Source organism: Catharus ustulatus, chromosome 6, assembly GCF_009819885.2.
Source record: "Catharus ustulatus isolate bCatUst1 chromosome 6, bCatUst1.pri.v2, whole genome shotgun sequence".
In the NCBI taxonomy this organism is placed as follows: Eukaryota; Metazoa; Chordata; class Aves; order Passeriformes; family Turdidae; genus Catharus; species Catharus ustulatus.
In genome coordinates, this window is record NC_046226.1 from 18,332,962 (window position 1) to 18,359,032 (window position 26,071).

The 26,071-nt window shown below is 38.0% G+C and overlaps 1 protein-coding gene across 2 annotated transcripts in view; it reads left to right on the plus strand.

Annotated features, from left to right (window-relative positions):
• The first annotated feature begins 2,776 nt into the window (after window positions 1-2,776).
• The window catches only part of PTPN21 (protein tyrosine phosphatase non-receptor type 21), a 45,828-nt gene continuing 22,533 nt past the window's right edge, over window positions 2,777-26,071 (plus strand). For both annotated transcript variants that reach the window (XM_033062748.1, XM_033062749.1), the window contains exons 1-8: window positions 2,777-3,212; window positions 6,614-6,987; window positions 17,098-17,267; window positions 19,880-19,977; window positions 22,508-22,575; window positions 23,002-23,072; window positions 24,804-24,891; window positions 25,095-25,183. In XM_033062748.1, the coding sequence (XP_032918639.1) occupies window positions 6,808-6,987; window positions 17,098-17,267; window positions 19,880-19,977; window positions 22,508-22,575; window positions 23,002-23,072; window positions 24,804-24,891; window positions 25,095-25,183 (764 nt within the window). In that variant the 5' untranslated portion in view covers window positions 2,777-3,212; window positions 6,614-6,807. The remainder of the gene's footprint in view (window positions 3,213-6,613; window positions 6,988-17,097; window positions 17,268-19,879; window positions 19,978-22,507; window positions 22,576-23,001; window positions 23,073-24,803; window positions 24,892-25,094; window positions 25,184-26,071) is intronic.

Genomic DNA, 26,071 nt, shown 5'->3' on the forward strand with positions numbered 1-26,071 from the left:
TAAAATAAACTCCAGGCATTGTAGTTAACAGCTGTATTAATCCCTTTCTGCATCACTGTTCCTAATATAATTCAAACATCATACAGAAATAGCTTAGACTAATTATTGATAATGATCTGAGCTGTTTGCCTCACTCCACTTATAATAGATTGGTGTTACAGTGAGAGGGAACCAATAATAAATTAGTTTAATTACACCATTCCATTATAACCTTTAAGAGATACATTTTGCATTCTTAAGATTTCAATTATGTTGTACCGTGTTGTATTATTGGAAAAAAAAAAATATTGTAGTACAGAAATAAGAATTAAGTTTTGTTCCTAAGTAAAGGATTTACTTTAGAAAAAGATACGGGTTTGAGAAAAGTTTACTTTGCGAATAACAGTGGGAGCTTATTGCTTCAAGTTCAGCCCTACATTCTGTGTAGGAAAACTGCCTTTTTTCTTCTAATAGGAAAATTCTGTAACTGCAAGGAGTTACTTAGTAGAACACGTCCAACACTTTACAGCACCTTGTAAGTAAAAATGAATCTTGCACACATGAAATTGCACGCTTCAAGCATGTAACAAACATATGGTATAGTCATTTTTCTAGCACTCCTCTCTACTACCATCAAAAATATATAATAATGCATAAAGACCCAGCCATCTCTTGTTTTCTCGCTAAAAAGAAATAGAATGATGAAAAAACAGGAAGGCTTCAGAGCCAAAACATGATCAATAAAGTGAATTTGTTTAGAGAACAGCTTTCAGATTTATAATTAGAGGTATCCTGACTTTTCAGTTCATGAAGTTGTATTTTGCATGGTGTAAATTAAGATATTTTTCCACATGACTTCTTCATTGTTTCAGCACTGTGGGAAAGCCCCTTTAACTAGCAGTTTCCGGGTTATCCTGCCTGTGTTTTTATCACAAATGGGTAACTCTCCACTAGGCTAAGGAGGACATACTTGCATGCCACTTTTCTGCCTGGAGGGTGCCTGATTCTGCTTCCTGTTTGGCTTGTTTCCACCTTTCTGTTTTACCTTTAGTACAAGGACCAGATGCTGGAGAGTTCCTCCGGAATTGAGATAAGGTGAATATTTGCATCAACTTCCACCTATTGGCTGACACACTCAAACTGCAATCACATATTTGGACCAAGATGGAAAAAAAACAAACAAACCTACCCTTCAAAGGCCTGTCACAGAAGGGAGGATGTCTCCCTTTTTCTGAGAAAAAAAAAAAGGTTTATCCCTGTTCCACTATGGCAGGCCATATTCTGCCAGTGGGCAGAAACTTTCCTCTGTACCTATAGAACAAGGGGTGCGAGTGATGAGCTTCAAAAGAAGATGTAAGCTGAAGAGCATATTGACAATGTCCTAGCTCTCTCTTTTAAGATGAGGTGTTGTCTTTAATGTAAGTGAAAAGAAGAAAAATGCAGCAAGAACTAACTATGGAAAGCAGGGAAAGTCTAATAAATGCAAGTTCTAGGCAGGGAATCAGGCAGGAAAAGGGTGTGATGAAGAATTAGAATAGGAAATGTGACAGATAAGAGAATTCAGACTTTGTTTCCAATATGAATTGTTTGGAAGTAGGAGGGGTTGCCTCTGTAACCCTGAATTTTCATGGCTTGGATTTTTCATGCATTGTATCAGTCAGTTTCCTCCAGGAAGTAACTGCAGTTCTGTCCTCTAGCAGACACCTTTAGAAAAGGGTATCCATTTAGACTAGTTCAAGGTTAGTTTATTTTACTCAACATAAGATTCTCCCAACTAATGTTTTATATATTGCTCATGGACTGCTCATCATAATTATGGCTGATAGATGGAAGGGGGCAAAAAAAGAGATACTCCTCTGATCTCAGGGAAGATGATTGTGTCTAGGAGAAATAACTCAGAAGAATTCATTATAGTACAAAATTACCTACATATTTTTGCTGAGATTAGTGTCCTCGTGAGCAACTTGCTATTTGCATAGCTGACCTGCAGGTTAGACCTGCTCAGACAGTAGCATGTTTATGCACTTCACATTACCAAAACACTTTCTAGGTTTTACAGTTATTAGTCAGTGTTCATATAGTCACTTTACCTTTTCCCTCATCCTTGACTTGTTCCAGGTTTGTATACACTTTTGCCTGGTTCACTCAATGTGGAGAGGCAATATTCCAAATGGCACACAACCATTGTTGATTTCACATGCACACAGACACACGGAGGTCTTCATATACTTATGAGAGTGGAGCACAGCCTGCCCCTCTTATGGAGTTTCTGTTAGTTAAACACTGTAAATATTCCTGAATTTATATGCATTTAAAGGTTGCTAAGACAGTTGTTATTGAGGGTATAATTTCTACTGACACCTTTGGGAGGTTTTAAGTCCAGAAAGGTTGAAAGATCACCCTTTAGTTTGCTTTTTTTTGCTGTGTATCTCAACAACAGCTGAAACTTTGCAAGCACGTAAATGTATGTGCATAGGTCATTTGGTAAAGCACATAGGGATTAAACCTTGAAAATATTTCCAAGCTGCATGAAAACAAGACCAACAGAATTTTGGTAAGGTGTTTGCCTTAATTGGAAAGGCTTAGAATAAATGACCATACGATTAAAAAAAGCAAGGATTGCCTGCTATTTGTTGTAACCCCTATTTCTGTAGTGCCCCTGTAGCCAGAGAAGCAGCTGTTCATTGCTGACATTCTCCCTGCCAGGCATTCCAACTCTCTGAGGTAATGCGCTACAAGCATACGGGCCTTCGCTTTAATTCTTTCAGCGTATCCTTCCGCATGGATAGAGCGAGGGGAACGCCTCCAGGAAAAGAAATTAAATGCACACACACAGAGGCACCCAGGGACGGCCGATTTGAAAATATTCCTGAGAACGCAATTTGCGCTCATGCGGCAGAGCGTCACATGAAAGAGGCCGCCTGAAGAGCTGGCTGGCACAGGTTTATTTTGTTGTAGTATTTTCTTCCACCCCCCAGCTCTTTACCCAGTGGAATGATATCCAGAGCAAGTTTTTCGAGACAGGAAGTGAGGAATGTTTTCACTATGAGTGATCTGAGAAGAAGGTGGGTTAGCCGAGCTAGCAGCTGCTTGGGACAAGAGGAGCACAGAAAGTCAGTTCCCGAGGAATACCGATGAGATGGCTCCGGCAGGAGAAGGCTTGGAGCGCTGGGGGCTGTGTTCGGCTGCACGTATGTGAGAGGAGACCTGCTGTCTTTGGGTCGCTGTGCAAGGTAAGGGGAAAGCAGCGGGCACTGTAAAAACGTAGCGGGTGATCTCTGCTGTGTACCGTAAGGCTAAAGAGTTTCAACCTCTTACTTTTTGAAAAGCAAATGGTTGAAATAGTTGTGTGCTTCTGGAGATGGGCGAAGTTTGAGACATGCTCTTACTGCTGCTCTCTCAGTCCAAGAGTCATGTCAAAGATTAACTGGTAAAACAAGGAGAGGGTGGAGTATTTTGATTACCTTTTTGGCTGCCCAAATATCTCTGAAATAAAAATATATGTATTTCAAGAATGTGAAATAATAGCAACCCTTTTTCACCATGATGTATTGTAGTTTTATTTTGATTACTGTCATTTATTCACGCTACTTAAAAATATTTGTAAAGTAAAATGCTAATAATTAAGTGGGGAGTGGGAGGTGAAAGTAAAGGAGAAAGATACCACAGTGCTCAGTAATCACACATTAATCACAGGCATGTTGCTGAAATTCTAATATAGCATTTTTGAAACGACAGGTTTCTGTTGAAATATAAAGGTACAAAGTTTGGCCACTAAAGACATTTTTAGCTGTTGCACAAAAATTCCAGGCTTGGTAAATAAAGGCTTGTTATTGTAAAGGTCATCAGATGGATTTGTAACTCCTGGTAGTATGCAGCCATGAGTTTTGGCTAAAGTAGCTTAAAACAATGCAGGTAGGTCTGAATTTAAAGTTATGTAGCAGGCAAATTTGAGAGCAGCTCGGACTGCAGAATTCACAGCTGCTGAATAAAACCAGCACAGCTATGTTTGCAGGTACTACATGGCTAGCAGTAAAAGATACTGAATGATACCTTGGTGTTATTCAGCAAACTTGTTTTATTTGTACAATATTTACTATATGTTAGGAATCTTTTTTTACTTGGTATTTTGTGATGTTGTCTGGAAGTTAATTACTTGAGTTTTTCTTGTTATAGATGGGTTTCAGAAGTCATGAAGATTATGTCAGGCGTACAAAAATGAAATAATTTAGGGTAAATGCTCAGTGGAGCATTTAATGTGAACAACAGATAACCTGGAGAATGTTCCTGGCAGGCACATTCTGAAAATTCTGCTCTAAACTTCCTTCCTATGTTTGTATTGCTACCTGTTTGCATAGTGAAACAAGCGAAAGACTGAGACTGCCTCATGTCAGCATTAGATGGTTTGGAAATTTCACCTCTCAGGTTAGCCTCTGGTTAGTAATTTTTGCTTTTGTTTTGTTATGTTTTTTCCATGCTACTAGAATAACCCTTGATATGGGCATAAAAGATTGACAATCTTTCATACTCATATCTTTCATACTTTCATACTTCATAAAACCTGAGATCAAAACCTTTCTGCATTTCTGACTTTCATAAGCATGCAGAGAGAAGTAAATTGGTTTCTCTCATAGCTGTAGTACCAAAGAAGACACCTAATTGTACAAAGAATGTATTGGAAAATGGGCCTCGGGGACGTGAGCTAAGGTCAGCCAGCTAAAAGTTACTCTGTCAGGAATAAACTCAGTGCAAGATTCTGCTGGCAGTGGACAGGGCACTAAAAGCTTCTGTCTGTAGAGCATTCCCTGCATGCTGTTCAAGCAGGGCGGGATTTGGAGGATCAAAGTGCAGAGGGAGTAATAAAGTGAGGATTCCCTCTATATCCCTAAATTTTTCAGGGAAACCTGTTGTTATCTGTTGTTACTTATTCTACAGCTATGCCAAAAATTAAATTTGTTGGTGTTGGGGTGAGAATTGTTTTCTCATTCAGCTAAGATTTTTGGTGGTATCTGTGGAGGATAGGGATTGTGTAGGATGATAGAACTGTTTCAAGATTATCACAAGCGAGGTCATGAAATACGGTTCTCTGGTCATTCTTTGGAGTAGGGTTGCAAAGATGTCATTGAGAAAAAATGCCATGCTGCCTCCTCTTTCTCCCCATTGCAGGCCTTTAATGTCTTACACCTTCCTTTCTTTGCGGTGCCGCTGGCTGGGCAGTAGGGAGTCTGACACGGGGCTTTTAGCCTAAAGAGTTTGTGCTTATGTTGGATAAGTTTCTAGGTGGGGATATCCATGTCGAAGGAGAATGTGGTATGTGTTTGTTTACAGCTATACCTTGAGTTTAAAAGCAGGTGTGCTAGGAAGGCTGCTTCTTCCGGTTCCTCCATTCCAAAGAAATGCAAATCCTCACGTTCCTCCCGTCTGGTCATCCTGAGAGTCCTCAGAAATAAAACTGTGCCTTTTAATATGTGCTACTAATACACGCCAGCCTGGAAAAAGTAAAATAGAGTTAGTGAAGTAGGCGGTTGTTTCCCTCGGCGTTCCGGCGGGGCGGCACTGCCGCTAGAGGAGCAGGGGCAGAGCTGTGCCCGCAGCGGCGGGGCCCAGCGGCGCTGGCCGGGCGGGGCTGCCGGGCCCGGGCTCGCTCCCGCCGCCCCGCTCCGCACAGCCCGGCCCGGGCCAGAGCAGCCTCGCCGAGGGAATGGCACCCCTTGCCCAGGGCAGCGCCGTGCAGCGCGGGGCATCTCTCGGGCGCCTTCAGCCCCGACCTGTCCGTGACGCTGTGACCAGTTTCACAGACTAGGGTGCGTGCGCTAGGAAAGCGCTTGGAGAAGGAGAAGGGCAAAGCATGGAATGGAGCTGGCGGGAGAGGAGGCGTGAAGGTGTTTGCAGAAGGTGGGGAGATGGGTGGTTACCTGTAGTCTGGGAATGAGAATGTTATTCAAGGAAAAAATAGAAAATAAATGGTTCTCAGAATTCACATACTCTATTGGTGAGGCAAAGCCTAACCTGAAGCATCATGCAGCAGTTTAGTGTAAGGAATAATGGTAGGATAGGCTGTAATCCATGGAAGATTAGAGGAATTGCACTTTAATTGTCTGGTAGGAAATGGCTAAGGTGCGAGTTTTAATGCCTCCCTTGCCTTTCTTTTTTTCACTTTTATCATTAATAGGGCTTGGTTTTGTGTTTAATCCAACAGCAGATAGTGGCTGAGGCTGCACGGCACTCTGAAAAGCCAGGTTGCTGGATCTGCTCTTAAAGAAAAATGTCTTAGTTCAGTATTACAAATACTTTAGGCAACTCAGATTTCATAGACATATTTCATTTAAATACCGATTCAGTTTACAAATACTTAAGACATTGCAGTCACACCTGATTAAGACTAATTATTCTCTTGTGAGTTTAAAAAAAAAAGATCAACTTTCCAAAACCCAATGTCGTCTGTGGAAAAACCAGAAACTCTGGTACTTATTTCATTATTTGAATACATAACAGCCTGCATTTTGGAAAGGTAGACTGATTATTTAGATTTAGAAGAATTGCACATGTTATTTTTCCCATGTTACTATTCCTCTTTCAGTCAAAGTATTTCTGATTCTTGTATTTCTTCTCTTTCTCTTTCATTGCTTAATAGGACTCCAGTGGATGTCTCTTCTCCTTGTCTCTTGGTGGAAAACTTGCTTGGCTTTAATGGATACTGCTGCTGCTGGTTGATCTCTGGAGACTTTACAGCTCCTTACCTTTTGAGAGGAGGTGATTTCTCGTCACCCCTCGAGGTCTCAGTGGTAGTAGCTCTTTATCACTAACCATCACTGGGGGAAAGAGAAGATGCCTCTGCCTTTTGGGTTAAAATTGAAACGAACTCGACGTTACACAGTATCCAGCAAGAGCTGCTTGGTGGCTCGTATCCAGCTGCTCAACAATGAATTTGTGGAGTTCACACTGTCAGTGGAAAGCACGGGCCAGGAAAGTCTGGAAGCAGTGGCTCAGAGGCTTGAATTGCGGGAGGTAAGTGAGCTGTCAAGTGAAGGCATAACTCTAGTTTTTGGTGCTAGATGACCTACTGGTAAATCCTTGCCATGTAGGGTAATCAGCTACTGGAGCAGCTATCCGGTGTTCCCATTGTTTCTTCATCTTCTGCTCTTTATGGGGACTTGGATTGCTCCTAAACAGTTGCAAAAATTGTTACAGAGTTTAGGGAATGTCCAAGAGGATGAAATGGGAGAAGTGTTGGTGAGTAAAAGCTTAGAATGATAAACAAAGCAAAGTTTTTTTAAACATGGCAGTGCTGAAAATTCTGCTTAAAAAAAACCACAAAGGAAGAAAATATTTTCTACCTAAGCAACATGGTTATAAACAACAGCAAGACTTGAGTCATAAGACAGCTTGTTATTTGTGCGCATTTTTTTTTTCTGATGGATTAGTGCTGTGAAAAGAATCTAAAGCACAAAATATGATAAGTGTACCAGTTATCAGCCGTTTGTCTTGCTTATGTAAATACCACATATATTTGCAGACACTGTTTTGGAGCTCATATATAGTCACATTGATTGAGTGCTGGCCTTATGAGGAGACTTGGTTTGTGCTAGTTGAATACGTAAATATCTGTTCAACCTGACTTTTTCCCCCAAAATCTCCTTACTTGGTATTTTAAAGGATTCTTTTGGAACTGACATTTATTTTTCCACACATTTAGGGATTATTCCTACATCTCCTGTGTTGAGTGAATTCCTTCTGAACTTTGAAATGTTCATGGAAATCTACATAGATGACCAATATATGAACCAATGTCGTTATTTTATAAAATTGTTGAGCACAGGTGGTTTGAGTGCAGCATTTGAATACTCTCAGTCCTGGGTATAATGACATTTCCCCCTAGAGTCTGAAAGGTTTGGTTTCGTTGGTTTTGGACTCATTGAATTGTGACAGCATGTGCACTTCTGGGGGGCAGGAGAGAGAAAACTGGTGATACAAGTTTAGTGTTGCTAGCATTGTTCTGAAAAATATGCTTTTGTTTTGTTATGTAGTCTGCCATAGAATGAGCTTTTGATTATGGGATTCAAATACAGGATAAAAACCCTGGACTTAGGTAACCAAAATATGAGTAGTTGTGAAAATAATTAATAATAAGTGTTTGCATTTATAGCTACGATCTTTTAGAATATTATATTTTTATTGTCAAGCAATGGCAACTGTTGGTAACTTTGCTCAAATATTGAGCAAATATATTTAGAACTCAATCCTACAAACATTTATTACTTTAGGAAGCTTGCATTACTGTAGGATTCCTCAGTGGGAAATGTTATACATAGTCATTTGTTTTCAGAAATGCTTTTTTATTTTTTCTGTTTAAAGAATAATAAAAAATTAAATCGATGTGAAACCATTAATCTATAAGGGTTTGTTTATTGTGGTTGTTTTCAATTGCAATATGCATTCTTGTAGAGTCTCTAAGTATTTTTTAGTGTACAGTTGTTTTGAAAATGCAGTTCTTTGCAAGGGTATGCCTTCTTTTTTTAATCTTTCTCCTTCTAGCAAAAGGAGAGTCTAGCTATGCTTGTAGCCTTAGTGTTTACTTAGAACACATCGGATAGTGTATGTTTAGAATTGAATTGTTGTGTGTTTGTAAATTCTATCTGTCCTCTTTCAGATGTAACTTCTAAGTACAGAAAGTATAGAATTTTTACTCTTTGCAAAATGCAAAGGCTTTGTCTTCCTGAATGATGACTACTAGCTTCTATTGAACTAGTCACAGAGTGTTGGAGATGCAGTTTTTTTCAGCTATTCTTTATTATCTCTTTCTTTGTAACCACTCCTAAAAATCTTTTTAAAAACAAAAACAAAAAAGGAAAAATAAAAGAGAGCAAGAGATGCAATTCCCTCAATTAGGAGTCATATATCAGAATAAGGGAGTTGACAGTACACTATTGAACTCTGAGCAGATTCCTTCAGTCATGCATTCTTGCATGGATTATTTTGGCAGGAAAATGTGTTGCAATAAAAGGGAATGGAAAATAGGGATATAAATTACTTTCCAGAGCTTACATTCAAAAAAAGTTGTTCTGCCTTTAAATAGTCTGATTTGCCAAGCAGATACTGGATCATTCCTGACGGCTTTGCTTAGTAGAAAGTTTTCAGAAAGAAAAATGTGTTCAGCACTTTTCTTAAACCTACAAAGACAATTTTAGTTTTTGATATGCTAAAATGCAAAGTATTTATTGCATATTTTTTGTGCATTGAGCAACCTTGAAGCATGAAGTTGAATTCCAAGTGTTAAACATGAAAGTATGACTGTTTATTTGAGTACTGAGACTTGGGACCATTCTCACATCCAAGCTATCAGTTTCAGATTACTGTATATGGCCTAAGCAGCTAGGACAAACAGTTCCCAAGCATCTTCAAAACAGTTTATTGCACGAGGCATTAGGGGAATCTCTACCATTTTTTACACATTCAGTGGTAACACTTGTAAATACCTCTTTTCCTCTGGTGTAGTCTGGAATTACTGAGTTTGGACAGTGAACTGTACTATTTTTAATGGTGTGCCATCTTTTAGGATATTTGTTTCAACAGATCTTTATGTAAATGAATAATCTTCAAATTGTGCATTGCATGGCTAAACACTGTATTTCTTTTGATTTTCCTATTAGTACTTCTGAATTTCCAAGTTGTATACTAGTATGGACACATAGTTAGCATTTGGGAAGATTTACATATGTTGACAATTTTATTTTTTTTTTCTGAATGGTAAACTTTATAGAAAAGTGAAATGAATTCATTAAACTGAGTATTTTCTGGTATTCCTAGAATGTGACTCACCAGGAATGAGTATGTAATCCAGCTCTCTTAAACTGAGGAACTGGGGAAAGAAGCCAAAGGCAACAGTGAACATAAGTTACTTACCCTTTGTAGCACAGTCTGTCTTTTAACCTGTGAGAGAACTCTAACCAACCGTGATTTATGCAAAAAACTGTTACAGCAAACCATTCTGGAATCACAAGTTTTGAAAAACTGCTGAGAGCTCAGCTGGTTAACTGCCTTAAAAAGTACATACAACAGCACTAATCTTGCATCTAGGGCATGAGTGTGCAAATAAAACCCTTGACAATATAGAGATTTTAAAAACATAATATAGCTAGGTATGTTAGCTAGCTAGGTTTGGCAGGAGGTGTAACGTGTCTTTCTCTTGTTGATTTTTTGTTGTTGTTATTTTCTAATGGCACTTCTAAACCAGAGAGAAGGGAAAAATTCTGCTACTGTGTAAAAGCAGTGTCTGATTTAACTGCAGATCTGTGCTAGAGTAAAAGTGTAAGAACCAATGTAAGGAAACTTCTGTGGAGTGTATGTGTTGTGTACATGGAAGTTCCTGTGTTTGTTTTGGGCATGCAGAGGAAAAGGAACTAAGGTTATCTGGATCCTGAATAACTTCAAAGTTCTGAAACAGTGCTTTGGAAATGCTTGAACTGTGCTGTAAAACTTTGCTCTGAATTCTAAAACATCAGTTCTCTTTTGGAGAAAACACAAAAAAATACCTTTAATTCATTGTGGTGGTTTCCTAAGTGTGTTTTGCATCTGAAAAGAGTGTTTTTAAAATCAGACCAAGTGCAGCCATAAATATTCTTATGTCTGTATGTATTAGTAACCATATTGACAGACAAATAAGAGTTGGGGCCACATCATGACAAAGGGATCATTAACATAGTTGTATTTATTTCTTGTATCAAAGTCTGACAACATTTTAGCTGATGCTTGCACAAATAAGAGGAGAAGCAGTGCTCGTAGTTGAACTGCTGTGGTTGCCTCTCTGAACCAAATTTTCCGTATAATTAGGAAAGGAGAAATTGATATGGAGGAATGTATATAAGAATGCAGATTTTCCATGTGTAATCTGATTAGCTCAACAGATGCTGCTTTATTGAAAAACAAATTTGAATCCATCCAAAACAAATATTAATTATTAGAGTGTGATAATTGTAATTTAGGAACCAAGATAAATTGAAGGACAGAATAGTCAGGCAAAAATCAGTAACTGCCTCAGTTCAATTATTGTAGTTCTTCCTTTCTCTGAAGAAAAAAAGATATACATTCAGGTAAAGGATTTGCACTCAGTCTTACTATACTGGGCAGCACAAAATTAAGGCTTTTCCATGAAAATAGCAGCGGCAGTTAGGAAGCCTTGCCCCAGATTTATTTAGTATTTTTATAAAGTTAAATCAGAATTTGAATATATAACTTAATTGCATTTTGTTTAACATCATGTCAATGAATTGCTGTACAGTTTTATACTAATTTTGACAGGTTTTCTTTATTTCTGAAAACAAAGGCATTGGCTTATTAGTATTTTTAGACTGCTTTGAAATTTGACTTTTCCCTTTAGTAAAGCAATCAACTTAAGCTTCTGATGAATGGGAACATGATACTTCTTCTAATGTCAGTGATGTGTAAGGTGGAAATCAAAAGCAGTTATGTGAGTTCATTCTTCTCAGAGCTTTGAACAGTGGTGGGAAAAAGTAACATGATTTTTTTTCAAAAAAAAGTGTATTTCTACATTTCTGGGTCATGCTGATAGCTCACCTACCTCTGCTGGAGGTACACTATGAAGGTATGGCTCTTTAGCTTGTAAATTAGTCATCCTGCCTTTGTCAAATGTCCTGATGAGGACATTCCTTGCCCGTTAGAAGATTGTTTATTCAAGATATTTGAAGGGTGTGAAACACAGTGTACTGTGATTTGTACAGTGTTACAGTGTTTCATTTGAATAAACTAGAATACGTCTGATTACCTTGCAACATATTGATTTGCTTATTTATTTCTTATCCCTTCTGTTTTGCTTTAAACTATAGTTGGCAATTACTTTGTTTAAATAGCATTTGTGAAATCCATATTAGTTGGGAAGAAATTGTGTGTGTGAGTGTTGGAAAAAAATATTTCCATTATGAAAGAACTAAGATTTAAGAATAAATAGTCTCTTTGTTCATATAGATACTCTGCTAAATATTCCTTCCTGCAGCTACAGTTGAAGAGCTTGTCAGTGCTAGAACAACAAAAACAGTATAGGCAAAAGTAGCCTACAGTAAATAGCTTCAATATGGGGGAAAAGGGAGGGATTTTTGTCAGTGATCCTCCTATTTCTGCAAGAAGAATTGGTCATGGTAGTATCTGTAGAGAAGTGCAGCTTTCTACTTGGTGGCTGACAAGAGTCCACCACTTCCTGGAAGTCTTGGATATTGTACACTGGCCAGTACAGACTGCTCCAAGTCCTTTCTCAGCTAGAGATTGGGAAGTTTTGTGGAGGAGGTTGTCTGCTGTGATAAGAATGGAGTTTCTGGAGAATTTTCAAGGCTTGTTGTCTCCTTCTGTAATTTTATTTCATTTGGTGTCTGCCAGTTGTGCTTAGTACAAGATTATTGACCCAATTCTCCTGCACGTGGTTTATTTGAGCTGTGCTATCCTGATAGCAGGAGCTGTTCTGTATCCAAGCACGTAATAAAGCTAGACGTGATGGAGTCTTGGGCTAACGGGGATTTTATGAGTTTGACTCCAGTGCTTATCCTTCAATAATGAGAAGGTGTTTTCAGCATTCTGATCAGGGAATTCTTACAGTCTGCTTTATTTGTATGTACCAGTGTAAAAGAGGAAAAGTATGAAAATATATTTTAACTGCATTCTTCTCCTATTGTTTTCTCTTTCCTGATTTTTTGCCTCAGATCTTAGATGGTGATTCCTCAGGTACCCTTGAGGCAGATAGCCAAATGCATTAATTAGAAGGCACTGTATTAACCATTAGAAAACAAATCTCCTTTCCAGCCTATTTGTAATCTATGACATATTTTGTAAGATTTATAGTAAACAGTATGGAAATTAACTAGAAAATATATTGTTAAATATGTAAGGTTTAAGTAAATTTTGAACACTACTGTGCCTCAGAGGACCTCCAAAGGGTTGCATGGTCCTACCCTCTGCTCAGGAGGATCAGCTGGTTCAGGGGTTACCTGGGTGAATTTTCCACCCAGGTGCCTCCAAGGATAAAGATTTGACACCTCTTTGGGCTATCTGTTCCAGTGTTTGGCTAGTCTTGTTGTGAAATTTTTTTCCTGATCTAATTGGAATTTCCCACATTGCCGTTTGTCCCCAGTGCTTTTCATACTTGCAGTGATTATTTCCAAGAAGACTCAGGCTCTATCTTCTCTATCAGTGTCCTGCTCTTAGACAGTTGAAGTCAGCAGTAAGATTTTACTTTGTCTCTTCTTAAGGCTGATCAGCCCCACTTCTCCAACTTTCGCAGTACATCATACCAAAAGATCTAATACAGTCACCTGCAGTAGTATAGTGTTGTGGCACTCACACCTGGTGAAACTTCTCTGCTTATCTTAGGAAATCTGGGTGACTTCAATGATGAAGTCACTCCCACCAGCTTGTGAGCTGTAAATACTGTGTGGGGCTTTTTGCACTTCTATGTTCTTGATAGCTCTTGAAATAGTATGCAAAAATATTTACTGTCTCTAGTGTCAGAAAACAAATAGCTTGAAATTAACTCTGCAGAAATTATATGTTCTTTTTATTTCTATTTGATTTTCTTCAGAGGGGTTGGGTCATGAATAAGTCACTAAAATAAACGAACCACAAAGTAGTGTTAATCTTAACAGCTTAACATATTTTAAGAATTATGTCATGCCATTCTTTTTAGCACTGGATGTTGTCCTGAGCTGCTAATAATAAAATGTTTTAGCATTGAATAAAAGTGGGTTCTATTTTAATCAGTGCGAATATTCCAGGGTGCATAAGCTCCTCTGAAAACTCACAGGATCAAATTCTGCCCTTGAAATGAAGTGAAAGGTTTGCATAGAAGTCAGAAGACCAGCTTTGGTCTGTAGTATTTTGCATGGCTTGTTTAAAGATATGTTGGATTCCAGAGGATATTTTAGAATGTGAAAACATTTTTCTTAAGTCCTTTGCACCAATAACTGCTCAGTTCTGTATGTAGGCAAGAAAAAGTGGTCAGTGTTTCAAAGAAATAGACCTAGTCAAGTGATCATCATGCCTTAAAAATAGTCTATACATTCAGTTTAAATTCAGGGTGTAGAACCAGGAGTATTTTACATCAGAGAGTTCAAAACAGTGGCAATGTTTGTGGTGTCTTTCTCCTCACCTTTGTTATACATCTGTGCTTCCATGAGGTTTAAGTACACCAAAGCTGTGAGTGAGTTTATTCAAACAATTGCTGTACTTTTTTTGGGGTGTATTTTTATTTGGTTTACAAATGTGTTTGCGTGAGATCATTTGTAGAAGTTTTTCAGCTGTAGCTTTTACCCTTTGCATTCAGTCTCTGCCGTGGCCAGTGCCCTTGCCCTTGCCCAGAATGTTGTGGTTCCACATTTTAGGTAGTGCTCAGCCCAGGCTGATGTGGTTGTCCTGTCAGAGAAGTGGGCTGGGTCAGAGTAGAATGTCAGCATCATAGTCTGACTGTGGCTCCTGTGACTGCATGCATGGTGTTAGCAGTCTTGTGATGAAAGAGAAATACACCTTTGTACACGCATTCCTTTCCTTGTTCAGTACACACATTCCTTTCCTTGCTCAGTCTGCAGGAAGGATGAAGGAGTAGTCCGTCATTCAGTACATTTTATTCTTTTAACATATGATGTTGCAGTGAACATGGTATTTCTTGCATAATGGAGTTTCTGTGGTACTACTGTTTGGGGTTTTTCCTCCTAAGATCTAATGGAATTTAAGATTCTGTATTCACAATATCCTTGTAGAGTGGTGATGGTTACCTAATGTTTGGGGGATTGAAGAAAAGAAATAAAATGTTGTTATCAGCAAACTTTGTATGCTTAGACTGGGGAATGAGAAATCTGTTGTTCATATTATTTGTATTCAGAGCCATATTTCTTTTATTCTCTTGAAACTCAAAACTATTTATGACTTCCTAAATCTTGGCTTTCAGATTTTAGAAGTGATGAGCACACTGCGTCCTCCTGAGAAAAAGTTGGTTGTTTGTTTTACAGAGAGCTCTGTTTCTGATTTGGGAATAATCTGGTTCTCTATTGTGATTTTTAAGCTTTTCCATTCTGCACTTTCTCTAGATATCTTCCTCTATACAGAAAACAACTCTACTTTTTTCTTCTATGAACGGTTCTAATTCTATTGATTTTCTGTATTATAGACTGTCTTTGTATCAGAGGGTCAGAGTTGTTTTAGAGTTTATAGAAAGCATCTCAAGGTTAAATAGGAGGTTAAATAGGCAGATTTTGTCTGAACAGGTTTACTTTTTATTTTATGAATACTAATTTTACAGTTACATGGTAGGCAGCATTAATTTTAATATAAAGATTTTTTTAAACCTTGGGGAACATCCCGAACATCAAAACCCACCAACAATCACTGTGTTTGTGCTAATTAGGAGAGGAGCAAAATTTTGCCAGTATGTAATGCCAAAGGAACATTATGCCTTAGAACTGGCTCTAATTTCCTATTTTTGCGAATATCCTAGTCAAAATTATTTTATGGACTAGGTAGTTTTATTAATTTAATGCTACACCTTGACTTTTGTGCCTCAAATTACTTGATGGCCTGTGCTGATATGGAGCCCTGATTCAGTTGCTGTCCATGAAGTTTGGGATGGGGTATATGTGCCTGTGCTGTGGCTGTTGCACACACAACTTGTCAGAGCTGGAAGGAAAATCTGGAATCACTTGAGAGTGGACTCTTCATCCTGTTTAGACTGTAAACTAAGAAGATGTATGTATAAGAATTTTCAGATTTGTATAAAGGCAAGTTTTTGCAGGAATATACTGAAATTGCCTTTTTTACTAAGAGCTGCTGCTTCCCAATGGATTTCAAATCTGTGCTCCACAGTATCAAGATCCTAGAGCTTTTGAGAAAACAACAGTAAATACTTTTTTTACTAGGAAGGCAACTTTTCTATGACTAGTTCACAGAAATTATTTAGAGAAATCATGATAGATATTCCCTCTGCTTTATAAAACTTCAACATTAAAAGTTTTATTTTGTGTAACTTAAAAATGTCTGAAAATATGGAAGGAAAAATATTGGATTAAAGGTATTGGTATTTCTACAGTTTTTACATACATTAAAGTTTATGTAGCAAGAGAGAATTTTTATGTAAATACTTACAGAATTTTCATGGAAATATCTACAGACCTAATTTGTAACATTCACTTATCTCTCCCTCAGTTAAAACACTTCTAATTATGATATCTAGTTTTGCTATGATAATGGCATGAGTATTATTCAGTCCACATCTGTTTGCTGGTCCAGAACTGAAAGAAATAAATACTGTGGGAGCAGATCTTAGCCAGTTTAAACATAGTAGAGAAATTTAAATTTTAGTGAGTGACTCTGCAGCATGGATTTAGAACTGTACTTTGGACTACTTTGTACTTTCTGATCCAAACTCCTTCTGGGAGAGGATCTAATAAAAATTAATTGTGTTGCTCAAGTTGCTGCCCAGTGGGATTTTGACCTTCCAAGGATGACATCTCTCAGCCTCTCTGGGTGGTCTATTCCAGTGCATACTGTGTGTTGTGTTTTGGGTGGGTCAGGAGTTGCCCATTCAGGCAAGATATCTTCCTGCTCTGCTGTATCTGGTCATTTTCCTGCTCATGCAGTGAGCCATGCATATGCTTTGATGAGCTCAGCTTTGAGCAGCTGTCTGTGCTCTTTTGTCCTCAGCATCCCATGTGAGCCTGCCTACCAGCTCCCCAGAGAAGCCATGCTTTACTCTGCTGCTGTCCCATGTCATTTTCCATTTGCCTTCCCCACTTCCCTTAGATTTCCTGGCACACATGAATGCCTACTACTAGCATCTGTTAATTGCCACAACAGAGTTATGAGTTATGAGCTGTTTCCAAATAAAGAGTAGTTCTGGTGCAGTTTTAGGTGGGGGATCTTATGTACCTGAGTTGGTTATATGGATGTAATGTCTGCTTTATATGGTAAATGTCTCTGCAGTCCCCTGAAGTTTTCAGCAACCCATAGCCTTACTCAGTGTTTTAAAACATGTATTTCTAAGTAGCAAGACTTTCATAGAGTATATTTTACAGATATCTAATATCACAATATTAACTTTCTTTCATTATTGAAATGCCTCTTTTTCAGATTACATATTTCAGTCTCTGGTATTATAATAAGCAGAATCAACGCAGATGGGTAGATTTGGACAAGCCTCTAAAAAAGCAGCTGGACAAATATGCCTTAGAGCCAACTGTGTATTTTGGAGTAGTATTCTATGTGCCTACTGTTTCTCAGCTTCAGCAGGAGATTACCAGGTAAACCTCTTGGTCTAAACTTCTGTGTATTTATAAATTTGCTCTCAGCATTCTGAAATGTCTAGTTAATTTAAAAGTTGTCTGCTCTCCACTCCCCTACCTTTATAGAAATGAAAATTATTTTAGGCAAAATTTATGTTCAAACTGTATTCTAATTTATCTTTGGAATAATTAAAATATGTGATAAGCTAAGCAAGCAACCTACTTTTTTGTAATCTTAGGAATCTACTCAAATCAGTTTTAAGTAACAGGCATACCTGCATGGTCATACTTTTAATTGTTTTAGTCCCTTCAGGTTTGACTTTTTAATTTGGTTGGTTGGTTTGTTTTTGTGGTTTTTTTTCTTGTGTTTTCTGTTTGGTTGGGTTTTTTTGGGGTTTTTTTGGGGGGTTTTCTTGTTGTTGTTGTTTTGAAGATCCATATGTTGATTTCATGGACATCTATCCTGCACAAAGTACTTGAAGATTTTATTAAGCTATCCTTTCTTTGTTTTGGCATAAATATGGATGTTAGTTCTGGTATTACATGCATGTTTCTACTGTGCAACTGGGGAACATCACGTCATTGTTATGACTGCAGGGGGGAAAAGTAAAATTGAGCATATTTACTAGCCAGTTATTCCAATGGGCCTGTACATTGACTTCTAATGGCTTTAATGTGTATAGTTCTGATTTAATGATTATTTTTAATTGGCAGTTGAGTACAAAACCCATAGTTGGATTACAAACACGAATTATTTCAAAAATATGTGTATTCACTAACCCATTTAAGCTAAAAACTTTAAGTTGGCCCTGCTTTGAGTGGGGAGTTGAAGCAGATGATCACTCAGAGGTCTTTTTGATCTTAATTTATTCTGTGGTTATACGAAACTGGTTCTTGAAATACCCTGCCAGACACCTTTCCTGCCTATTGTGATGTGAAAGCTTTTCAGGGTCACCAGATGCAGACCTCTTGGTGCAGACACTGGTACTGTTGTGTACTGCTCAGTGCTTGGCAGCTTTAGTTTTTGGTTTTATGTGTACTTTCTGAAATATTTTTTTTTAAAACTCTAAAGTTTTGTGCTATTTCTGGGCAATTTTAGTGGCATAAAAATCTCTGGTTCTGATTCTGTGTTGGTGTACTAGAATACATTAGAGTAAGATAAATACTATGCGATGCATTGGAAAGCTAAATTGCCTGGAAAACCTTGAATAGTCTTCTCTGGCATTTATTTAAAGAGTATGATGTTTATGCTGGAACTGTAACAAAAATTTGGCAGTGGGCTACCTGGTAGAAAGCAGGAGTTTATGTGCCAGCCTTATGGTTGTGTCCTAGAGGATGGATGGTACTTTGAATAGTGAGAGTCTGGGTTAGTTTCAGAAATCTGTGAGTTTTTTCATGCCTGTTTGATATAAATGAGATTGAACATGTTTAAGCAAATTATGTTTAATGTACACCAGGAAGTGGAAATGCTATAGATAAAAAAAAGATGTGCTCTGTTGAGGTAGTGTTAAGATTGTTTATCTATATTTTTACTTTTAATAGCAGTTCTATGGAAAGAGCTTACCTTCTGCTTCTTGACTGGGAAGGCGTGTTCCCCAAATGCCTTGGTCTTTTTCTTTTCTGTTTTTTAAGGCCTGGGTTTAGTCCCAGCTGTTCTTGTGTGTGTTGTATAGGAATTTTATGTACTGCCATATGATATACTGGGTTTTTGTAGTAGGATCCTCAAGAGCCTAAACAATATATATAAATTATCACTGTATTTAGCAGGGCAGTAAACAGTGATGGAAGAGAGCTTGTTGGAGTCAATGAGAGGGGGATTAACCCCACAAAACTGTCCATGTGCATCAATGAAATTTATGTGGAGTTTACCTGAGCTTTCTAATCACTGAATGAATTATAGCACATTCTTCCATGTTCTCAGTATTAATACCTTACTTCACTAGAGTTAACATACAATACGAGGAAGAACTTTTTAAGACTAGACTTATAAAAGACAAATTACTTCCTTGGCCAAGTCTGTGTAGCTGTAATGGCAATTTTGAGATGTTTTGGGCTCCAGATAGAAAGTTTCGTGAGTGGCTGAAAGGAGCAGAAAAAGGCAGGCAAATAGTGGCTCAGACTGTGGACAAACAGTACAGCTAGTGGTGGTTGCATGTGTGAGAGATGATGCAGGAAAAGAGTAGATTAAAAGAAAAAAAAAAACCTACCTTGAAAGTGAGGACAAAATGTACTCAGAAGTTGTAATGCAGAAATGAAAATCACTACTGGGATTGAGGGACTGTACATTGTTAGATCTGTTGGAAAAGATCTAACAGCAGCAGTTTACTGAACGTTGTAAAGAGGCAATAACAACAATTCTAAGGAAGGAAGAGGAAGAAAAGAACAAGAGGGTTTGGTAGAAGAAGTTATGGAGTTTCTTTAATATCACTGATTCTAGAATTATATGTGAAAGTTAAGGGAGGCAGGAGTTTTAAAAGGCCTTGAAGTAGTGGGTCCAAATGATGAGGATTGACTATCCTCTAGTCAAATTGGGGAGTGCAGAGAGAAATAAGAAATGCAGCCATAGTCTTCTACTCTCTCTTAAAAATTAAGAAGCCCATGTTAGCTCTTTCTTTTTCCACCCTCTGTAGGTATCAGTATTACTTGCAATTAAAGAAAGACATATTGGAAGGCAACATTCCTTGCACATTGGAACAAGCAATACATCTGGCTGGTTTGGCAGTTCAGGGTAAGTAAGAAATTATGCCAACTAGGTAATACTGCATTAGAAACTTGGGTGATATATTTTCTATTGCCAGTTTTCTATTTGTCACCCAATTCAGTAAGTTATGAAAGGAGCTTGCTGCTTAGGACTTCATCATATGGGCTGAGAGGAGCAGTTGGATCAGTGGCCTTGAATTTGCTTCTTTGCAGTCCTCAGAGGTCTACCTGGGCATCTAACATGTAGCTTCAGGAGCTGGATTTGAATTAGACATTGGAGTTCCTTTGGGGGCAAAGGCTGCAGTTGTCTGCCTACATCAACAGACCCTTGCTCTATTTCTGTTAATGAAGACTCTTTATTCTGACATATCTTCATAAATAAGCAACTTTGAATGTACTTGTATTCCCACTTTTTATCCAAAATTTCCTATCACATAAGATTATTTCAAGTTAGTGTGCAAGACTGTTAACAGTTCTTGTGTTCAAAGTTCTTGTGTATCACATTTCTGTGATACCTATATGAAAAAGGCAGCTTTATTTTTCCTAGCTAGGGTCACATGGGATAGAGTATATACCAGTCCTGAGTCTGTCTGCACTGATCATATTCAGTGTTCCTTGCAACGTGCTTGCCTGATACTAAATCTCTCAAAAATTTGTAATGGCAACAGCTGTGTTTAGTGTGTTTGTATGTTGTTATTTGTATATCATTCACAGTGAACGCCACTTCAGTACATCTAACAGCAATTGTAAAACTGCCAAAATTGAACGGGACTTAAAATCCCTGGCAGTATATACAACCAAAGATGTTTTTTTTATTTTGTTATGTACATTGGTTGTGTCGCAATAAAGATGTATGTTTTTTTTGAAAATGTGGTTACCAATGGAGTAGGATAAATTGTATGAATGCCTTGTTTATATAACAGTGAATCTGTTTAATCCAAGCCAGGTTTTAATGGTCTTCAACTGAAGAAATCTTGGTGTGTTATTTCCTTGTATTTGGACAATGTAAATGTCTCGCTGCTCAGTGAGTTGTTTATAGAAATCTTTCAATATAACCCTATTTCCAGATGGAAAATACTCATCCTTTTAGCTTTCATATTCCCTTTTTATTCCTGCATAAGAGATGATCTGCATGTTGATAACACAGTGAAAAAGCAACTCCAAAAAAGCACAGGTTCTAAATTAATGTGCTCCAATGACTGAAGTAGCTTATACCAGGTAGGTTAGTAATTTTAGCTGGTGAATGAACAGAAGCAGTGCTTGCTGTTTCAAGGATGATCTGTATTTAAAAGCAGTACAATAGGTTAATTCTAAGCACTGCTTTATCTCAAGAGTTGTATTGGTTTAGTATGTCAGAGGTGGTCCCCTGTCATATAAATGTTTTATCATTCCTTCTTCTCAATCCCCAAGGAGTGTTACTGATTTTTTTGAACAAGGTAAAAAGATGGAATTTTTTTTAACTTTTCTCTTTATAAACATTGTTGATTAGTTTGTTCTGTTTTGCTTTCACATTGTAGTTCAGTAGGATGGAGGTTTGCTACTTGGAGATTCTGCTACAATTACAGTAATTTCACGATTATAAGCCGCACTGAGTATAAGCCGCACTTCTGGGTTTCAGCAACTTTTTGGTTTTTTGTCCGTATATAAGCCGCACCTGATTATAAGCCGCACGTTACAATACAGAGTGTGATAAAAGGTATCTGTTCTATCACCATCTGTTGAGGGTGGGGACAGTGATCCTTATCTCAACGGCAGATATTCTGCTAATGGGCCATCCATTGAAACCAGGCAAGGCATTGTTCTTTATCTTTTCACACCCCATCCTTCCTCCAGCGAGTCATTGTCTGCTAATGGCCCATTGAGTCCCACTGTGTGACTGATAAAATTACTTCATCCCATTGGAAGTTGCTCCAGCCAGGGGGAAGAGCCCAACATTTCTTACCAAGATAAAAACAGAGGCTTTGGGACACTAAGGGAGCCCCTTTCTCCACTGGACTCCAGTGGAAAACCGGATTTCTCCACATCACCACTGGACCTCCAGAGGGATACTGCACCTTCTGCAGGAGCACTGCTTCAACTGAATCACATCTGTCACTGCAGGAGGACTGCAACCACCATTTAATGGGACTGCTACCAACACCGTGCCTGACGGGGTGTCAGGCTGTACTCTGACTTTGTCAGGGTTTGGAGTTTGTTTCTTTGTAGTACTGTATTTCTATTTTGATTTCCCTAGAAAAGAACTGTTATTCCTAATTTCCATATTTTTACCTGAAAGCCCCTTGATTTCCAAATTATAATAATTTGGAGGGAGGGGGTTTACATTCTCCATTTCAAAGAGAAGTTCCTGCCTTTCTTAGCAGACACCTGTCCTCCAAACTAAAACAGCAACTTTTTGTTCTTTGTCCGTATATAAGCCGCACCTGATTATAAGCCGCACTTTGGGTTCGGACCAAAATTTTAGTCAAAATGGTGCGGCTTATAACCGTGAAATTACTGTAATTGGATTTTGAATAATTTTGTTAAAAGTGTTTGAATCCAAAATCTCTCTTATTTTTTAGCGGATTTTGGAGACTATGATCAGTATGAATCTCAGGAGTTTCTACAAAGATTTGCTTTGTTTCCAGTGGTAAGTACTTTCTTTAAATTGACAAATTTAAATCCTTCTTAAAATTGGTAAATGGAAATAATTTTTAGGAAGCCTTCATGATCCATTTATCTTACTGCTCCCTAGGCTGACACATTTAGTAAAGGTTTTCTTTGAGATCAGAGTGAGATATGACACCCTGTGTATTACACAGAAACAAAGATGTAGTAAGATCTTTTCAATTTTATTGTATATTACACTGAAAAGAAAGTTGAGGTACAGATGGGAAAGCGAGTAAAACCACTTCAAAACAGTGTTTGTGCTTTTGGGGTTTGTTTGTGTATATTACAGCACCTAAGCTCCAAGACTAGAGTCAAGGGTTTGATTCACATGTGCAAAGAATCTATAGCCATTTGATTTTGTAGAATTTTTTTGTATTTCATTCCACAAATGCTATTTTACCTTAAGGGTTGGCTACAAGAAGAAAAAATATTGGAAGAAGCAACACAGAAAGTTGCCTTACTACATCAGAAGTACAGGTAAGTCTAAAGCTCTTCAACGCTTAATTTCGGTCTTCAGTAGCTTCTGTAGCTCAGAAAGTTGTGAATCTTGAAATGCAATTATACTAATTTCACTTACCATTTAAAAGAGTTTAAAGGAGTTTTTTTCTCTAGTACATCTGTATTAAAGTTAAAGGAGTTTTTGCTGAATGAAGATGAAAAAGAGAACAGAGTATTTATCTCTAATAAATTAGAGATTCAGCTTGAAAAGAATACGGGACACAGTTAAATAGTGTGACTTCACCTGTATAATGTTTCTGACTCTTGTTCATATGAAGTTCTGGCCCCAGTAAGGATGTTTCTTGATAAACAACCTTGGGAGGTATTAAGGGCAGGAGAAATGTAGGGACAGTAACTGTGCCAAGAATGCTTATGATCTTAGGCAGAAGAGAGCTAAAGTGCAGTAGTTCAGGACAAAGGAAAGTTAAGTTCTCTTTATCAGTTCATTAGTGAAAAAGTTTGTGACTATGTGAGTAGTATTGAATATTTTCCCCTGTATTGTTTTAAAACAGTAGTTTGAAAATTGCAGTTTCACTTATCTTTGAAATGCACTTGTAACAAGATTACAGTAATTTCACAACTATAAGACGCACCCTTTTGACTAAAATTTCGGCCCGAACCCGGAAGTGCGCCTTATAGTCCGGTGCGCCTTATATATGGACAAAATTCGGAAATTTACCAACCCAGAAGTGTGAGCCACGAGCTGCAGGGGGAGCTGGCAGGGCCGTGGCTGCTGGGTGGAGGTGGGGCTGTGGGGCCACGGCTGCCGGGTGGAGGTGGGGCCGTGGGGCCGGGGCTGCCGTGTGCAGGGGGCCCGGGGCCCCGTGGCTGCCGGGTTGAGGCAGGGCCAGCAACCATGCGGGGGGAGCTGGGCGCAGTTCCTCACTGCAAGAAAAAAGTGCGCCTTATAGTCCGGTGCGCCTTATATATCGGCAAAAGTTCGGAAATTTGCCGACAGCCGGAAGTGCGCCTTATAATCCGGTGCACCTTATGGTTGTGAAATGGTTCATGGTTCAGGTTCAGCAAAGAAAACTAAATCTTCATGACATTAGGAGAAAGTGAAGAAATTGAGAAATTTATTATTGAAAAAGTATTGAGAGACATAACAATGAACATGACAGGTTTTGCCAGGTAGCAATAATGTCTTTTATTAGGTAACTGAGGTATGTTGGTGGATAGGTAAACACAAACTTTTAAGTCCTGTGATACTACTGAAAGTCTGTGAGAAAACTGTCAGTTGGTCTAATGATAAAGAATTCTACCTTTACCTACAGAACTTGTCCTCATGTTTTCAAAGTATTTTGGTAAAACAGTCAGCATTTAGAAGATGAAACTTGTCTTTTCTGAAACATAAAATGCCATAGAGGGCATTCATGTCTTGAACATGTATGCATCTGGTAAAGTGAGGAAATGTGGAGGCAGTGCTGGATTTGACCAAGAATGTGAGAATTGTGTGCCATTAGTAGAGATGGTAATTGTAACTGGTCTTCATTTACTCCTAAAGATGCCAGAGAGAAAGAAATTATTAGAATCAAAGTGTAAAAGGCTGAGCCAGATACATCAGCCACTGGTACAGATAGAAAAAGCATGATTTAATAGTTGCCTGGGTATCCTGGGAATGCTTTTCAAGCTTCGACAGTGTCATTCAGAGTAAAGCAAAGATGATTTTTTCTTATTGGCAGTATTAGCTGATTGCTGCTTTATTTGTAGAGGCCTTACTCCTCCTGATGCAGAAATGTTATATATGCAAGAAGTAGAAAGAATGGAGGGATATGGTGAAGAGACCTATCCTGCAAAGGTAAATGAGGTTTTGATCTTTGTCAAATTGCCCTTTTCTTCCTGTTTAGAGTAGTTACTTCCTGCCAAAAGTAAATAAAACCTGAACCTCAAACCACTTTAAAGAATGTTCTCCTCCCGAATTATAAAAATAGTTGTTTTGTATGTAACTTTGCTTTCAAAGATTTTTTCTGTACTTGCATAATTTTTTGCAACTTCTTACAGGACAGCCAAGGAAGTGACATATTCATTGGAGCATGTCTTGATGGTATCTTTGTGAAACACAAAAATGGTCGTCCTCCTGTTGTATTTAGGTTAGTATTGTTCTTTTATAAAATATCTTCGTGAACTTCACATTTTAAGTGTGTTCCTCACAAGCATCAATGCTCTTAGATATGATGCGTATTTATGCACTTGATAAACCCAAACGTAGTCTTGTAGTCATCATGCTACAGTGAATACTGAAGCCAGTGAGAATTTCTCAATGTGTTAGCTGCAAAATTAATCTCTTTAAGACAGTTTAATAATAAGACATGAATATTTCATATACAGTTGCATTGCAAAACATTTATTGAATCAAAAAGGAGCGATTCTCTGCACATAGAGCATCTTAAATCCTGTGATTGTCACATCCATTCATATAGCAATATTTATTTGTGAAATTTTCCAGGAGTTCCTTTCATGTATTATGAATATATGTGGAGAGTTACACAATAACATTTGTTTTATTATTTTGGGTTCATATATTGGTTTAGTTTATTATTGAATGTTCTTATAAATTGTAGACAGAGCTCTGACTTACCTGAACACTTAACAGTCTTCACGTCTAATGGCTTCCCACTGGCTTTGAGAGGGGTTGCTTGGGCATCTTTGAGCAGAATTCAGAATGTTACTTTAAAAAATATTTTGAGATTTTTTGCTAAAGCAAGAAAGGGTTTATTCTTAGTGAACTTTAATTTTCTAGAATTGAATTTCTGACTGAATATGAACAGAAATCTTGAAGTCCTCTGGTCCAACAGTTACTGGAACTTTACTACTGATGATTCTCTGGTATTAGAGAAAGTAGTCAACTATTTTGTAGACTTGAGATTGGTTCAGGGAATTTCATAGTTGCAGCCACAAAGGCTTATGAACCAAGGTCTTAAATTTGAGGGATTTTTGTTCTACATCAGAATGGAGACATTAATGTTTCTCTGTCTCAT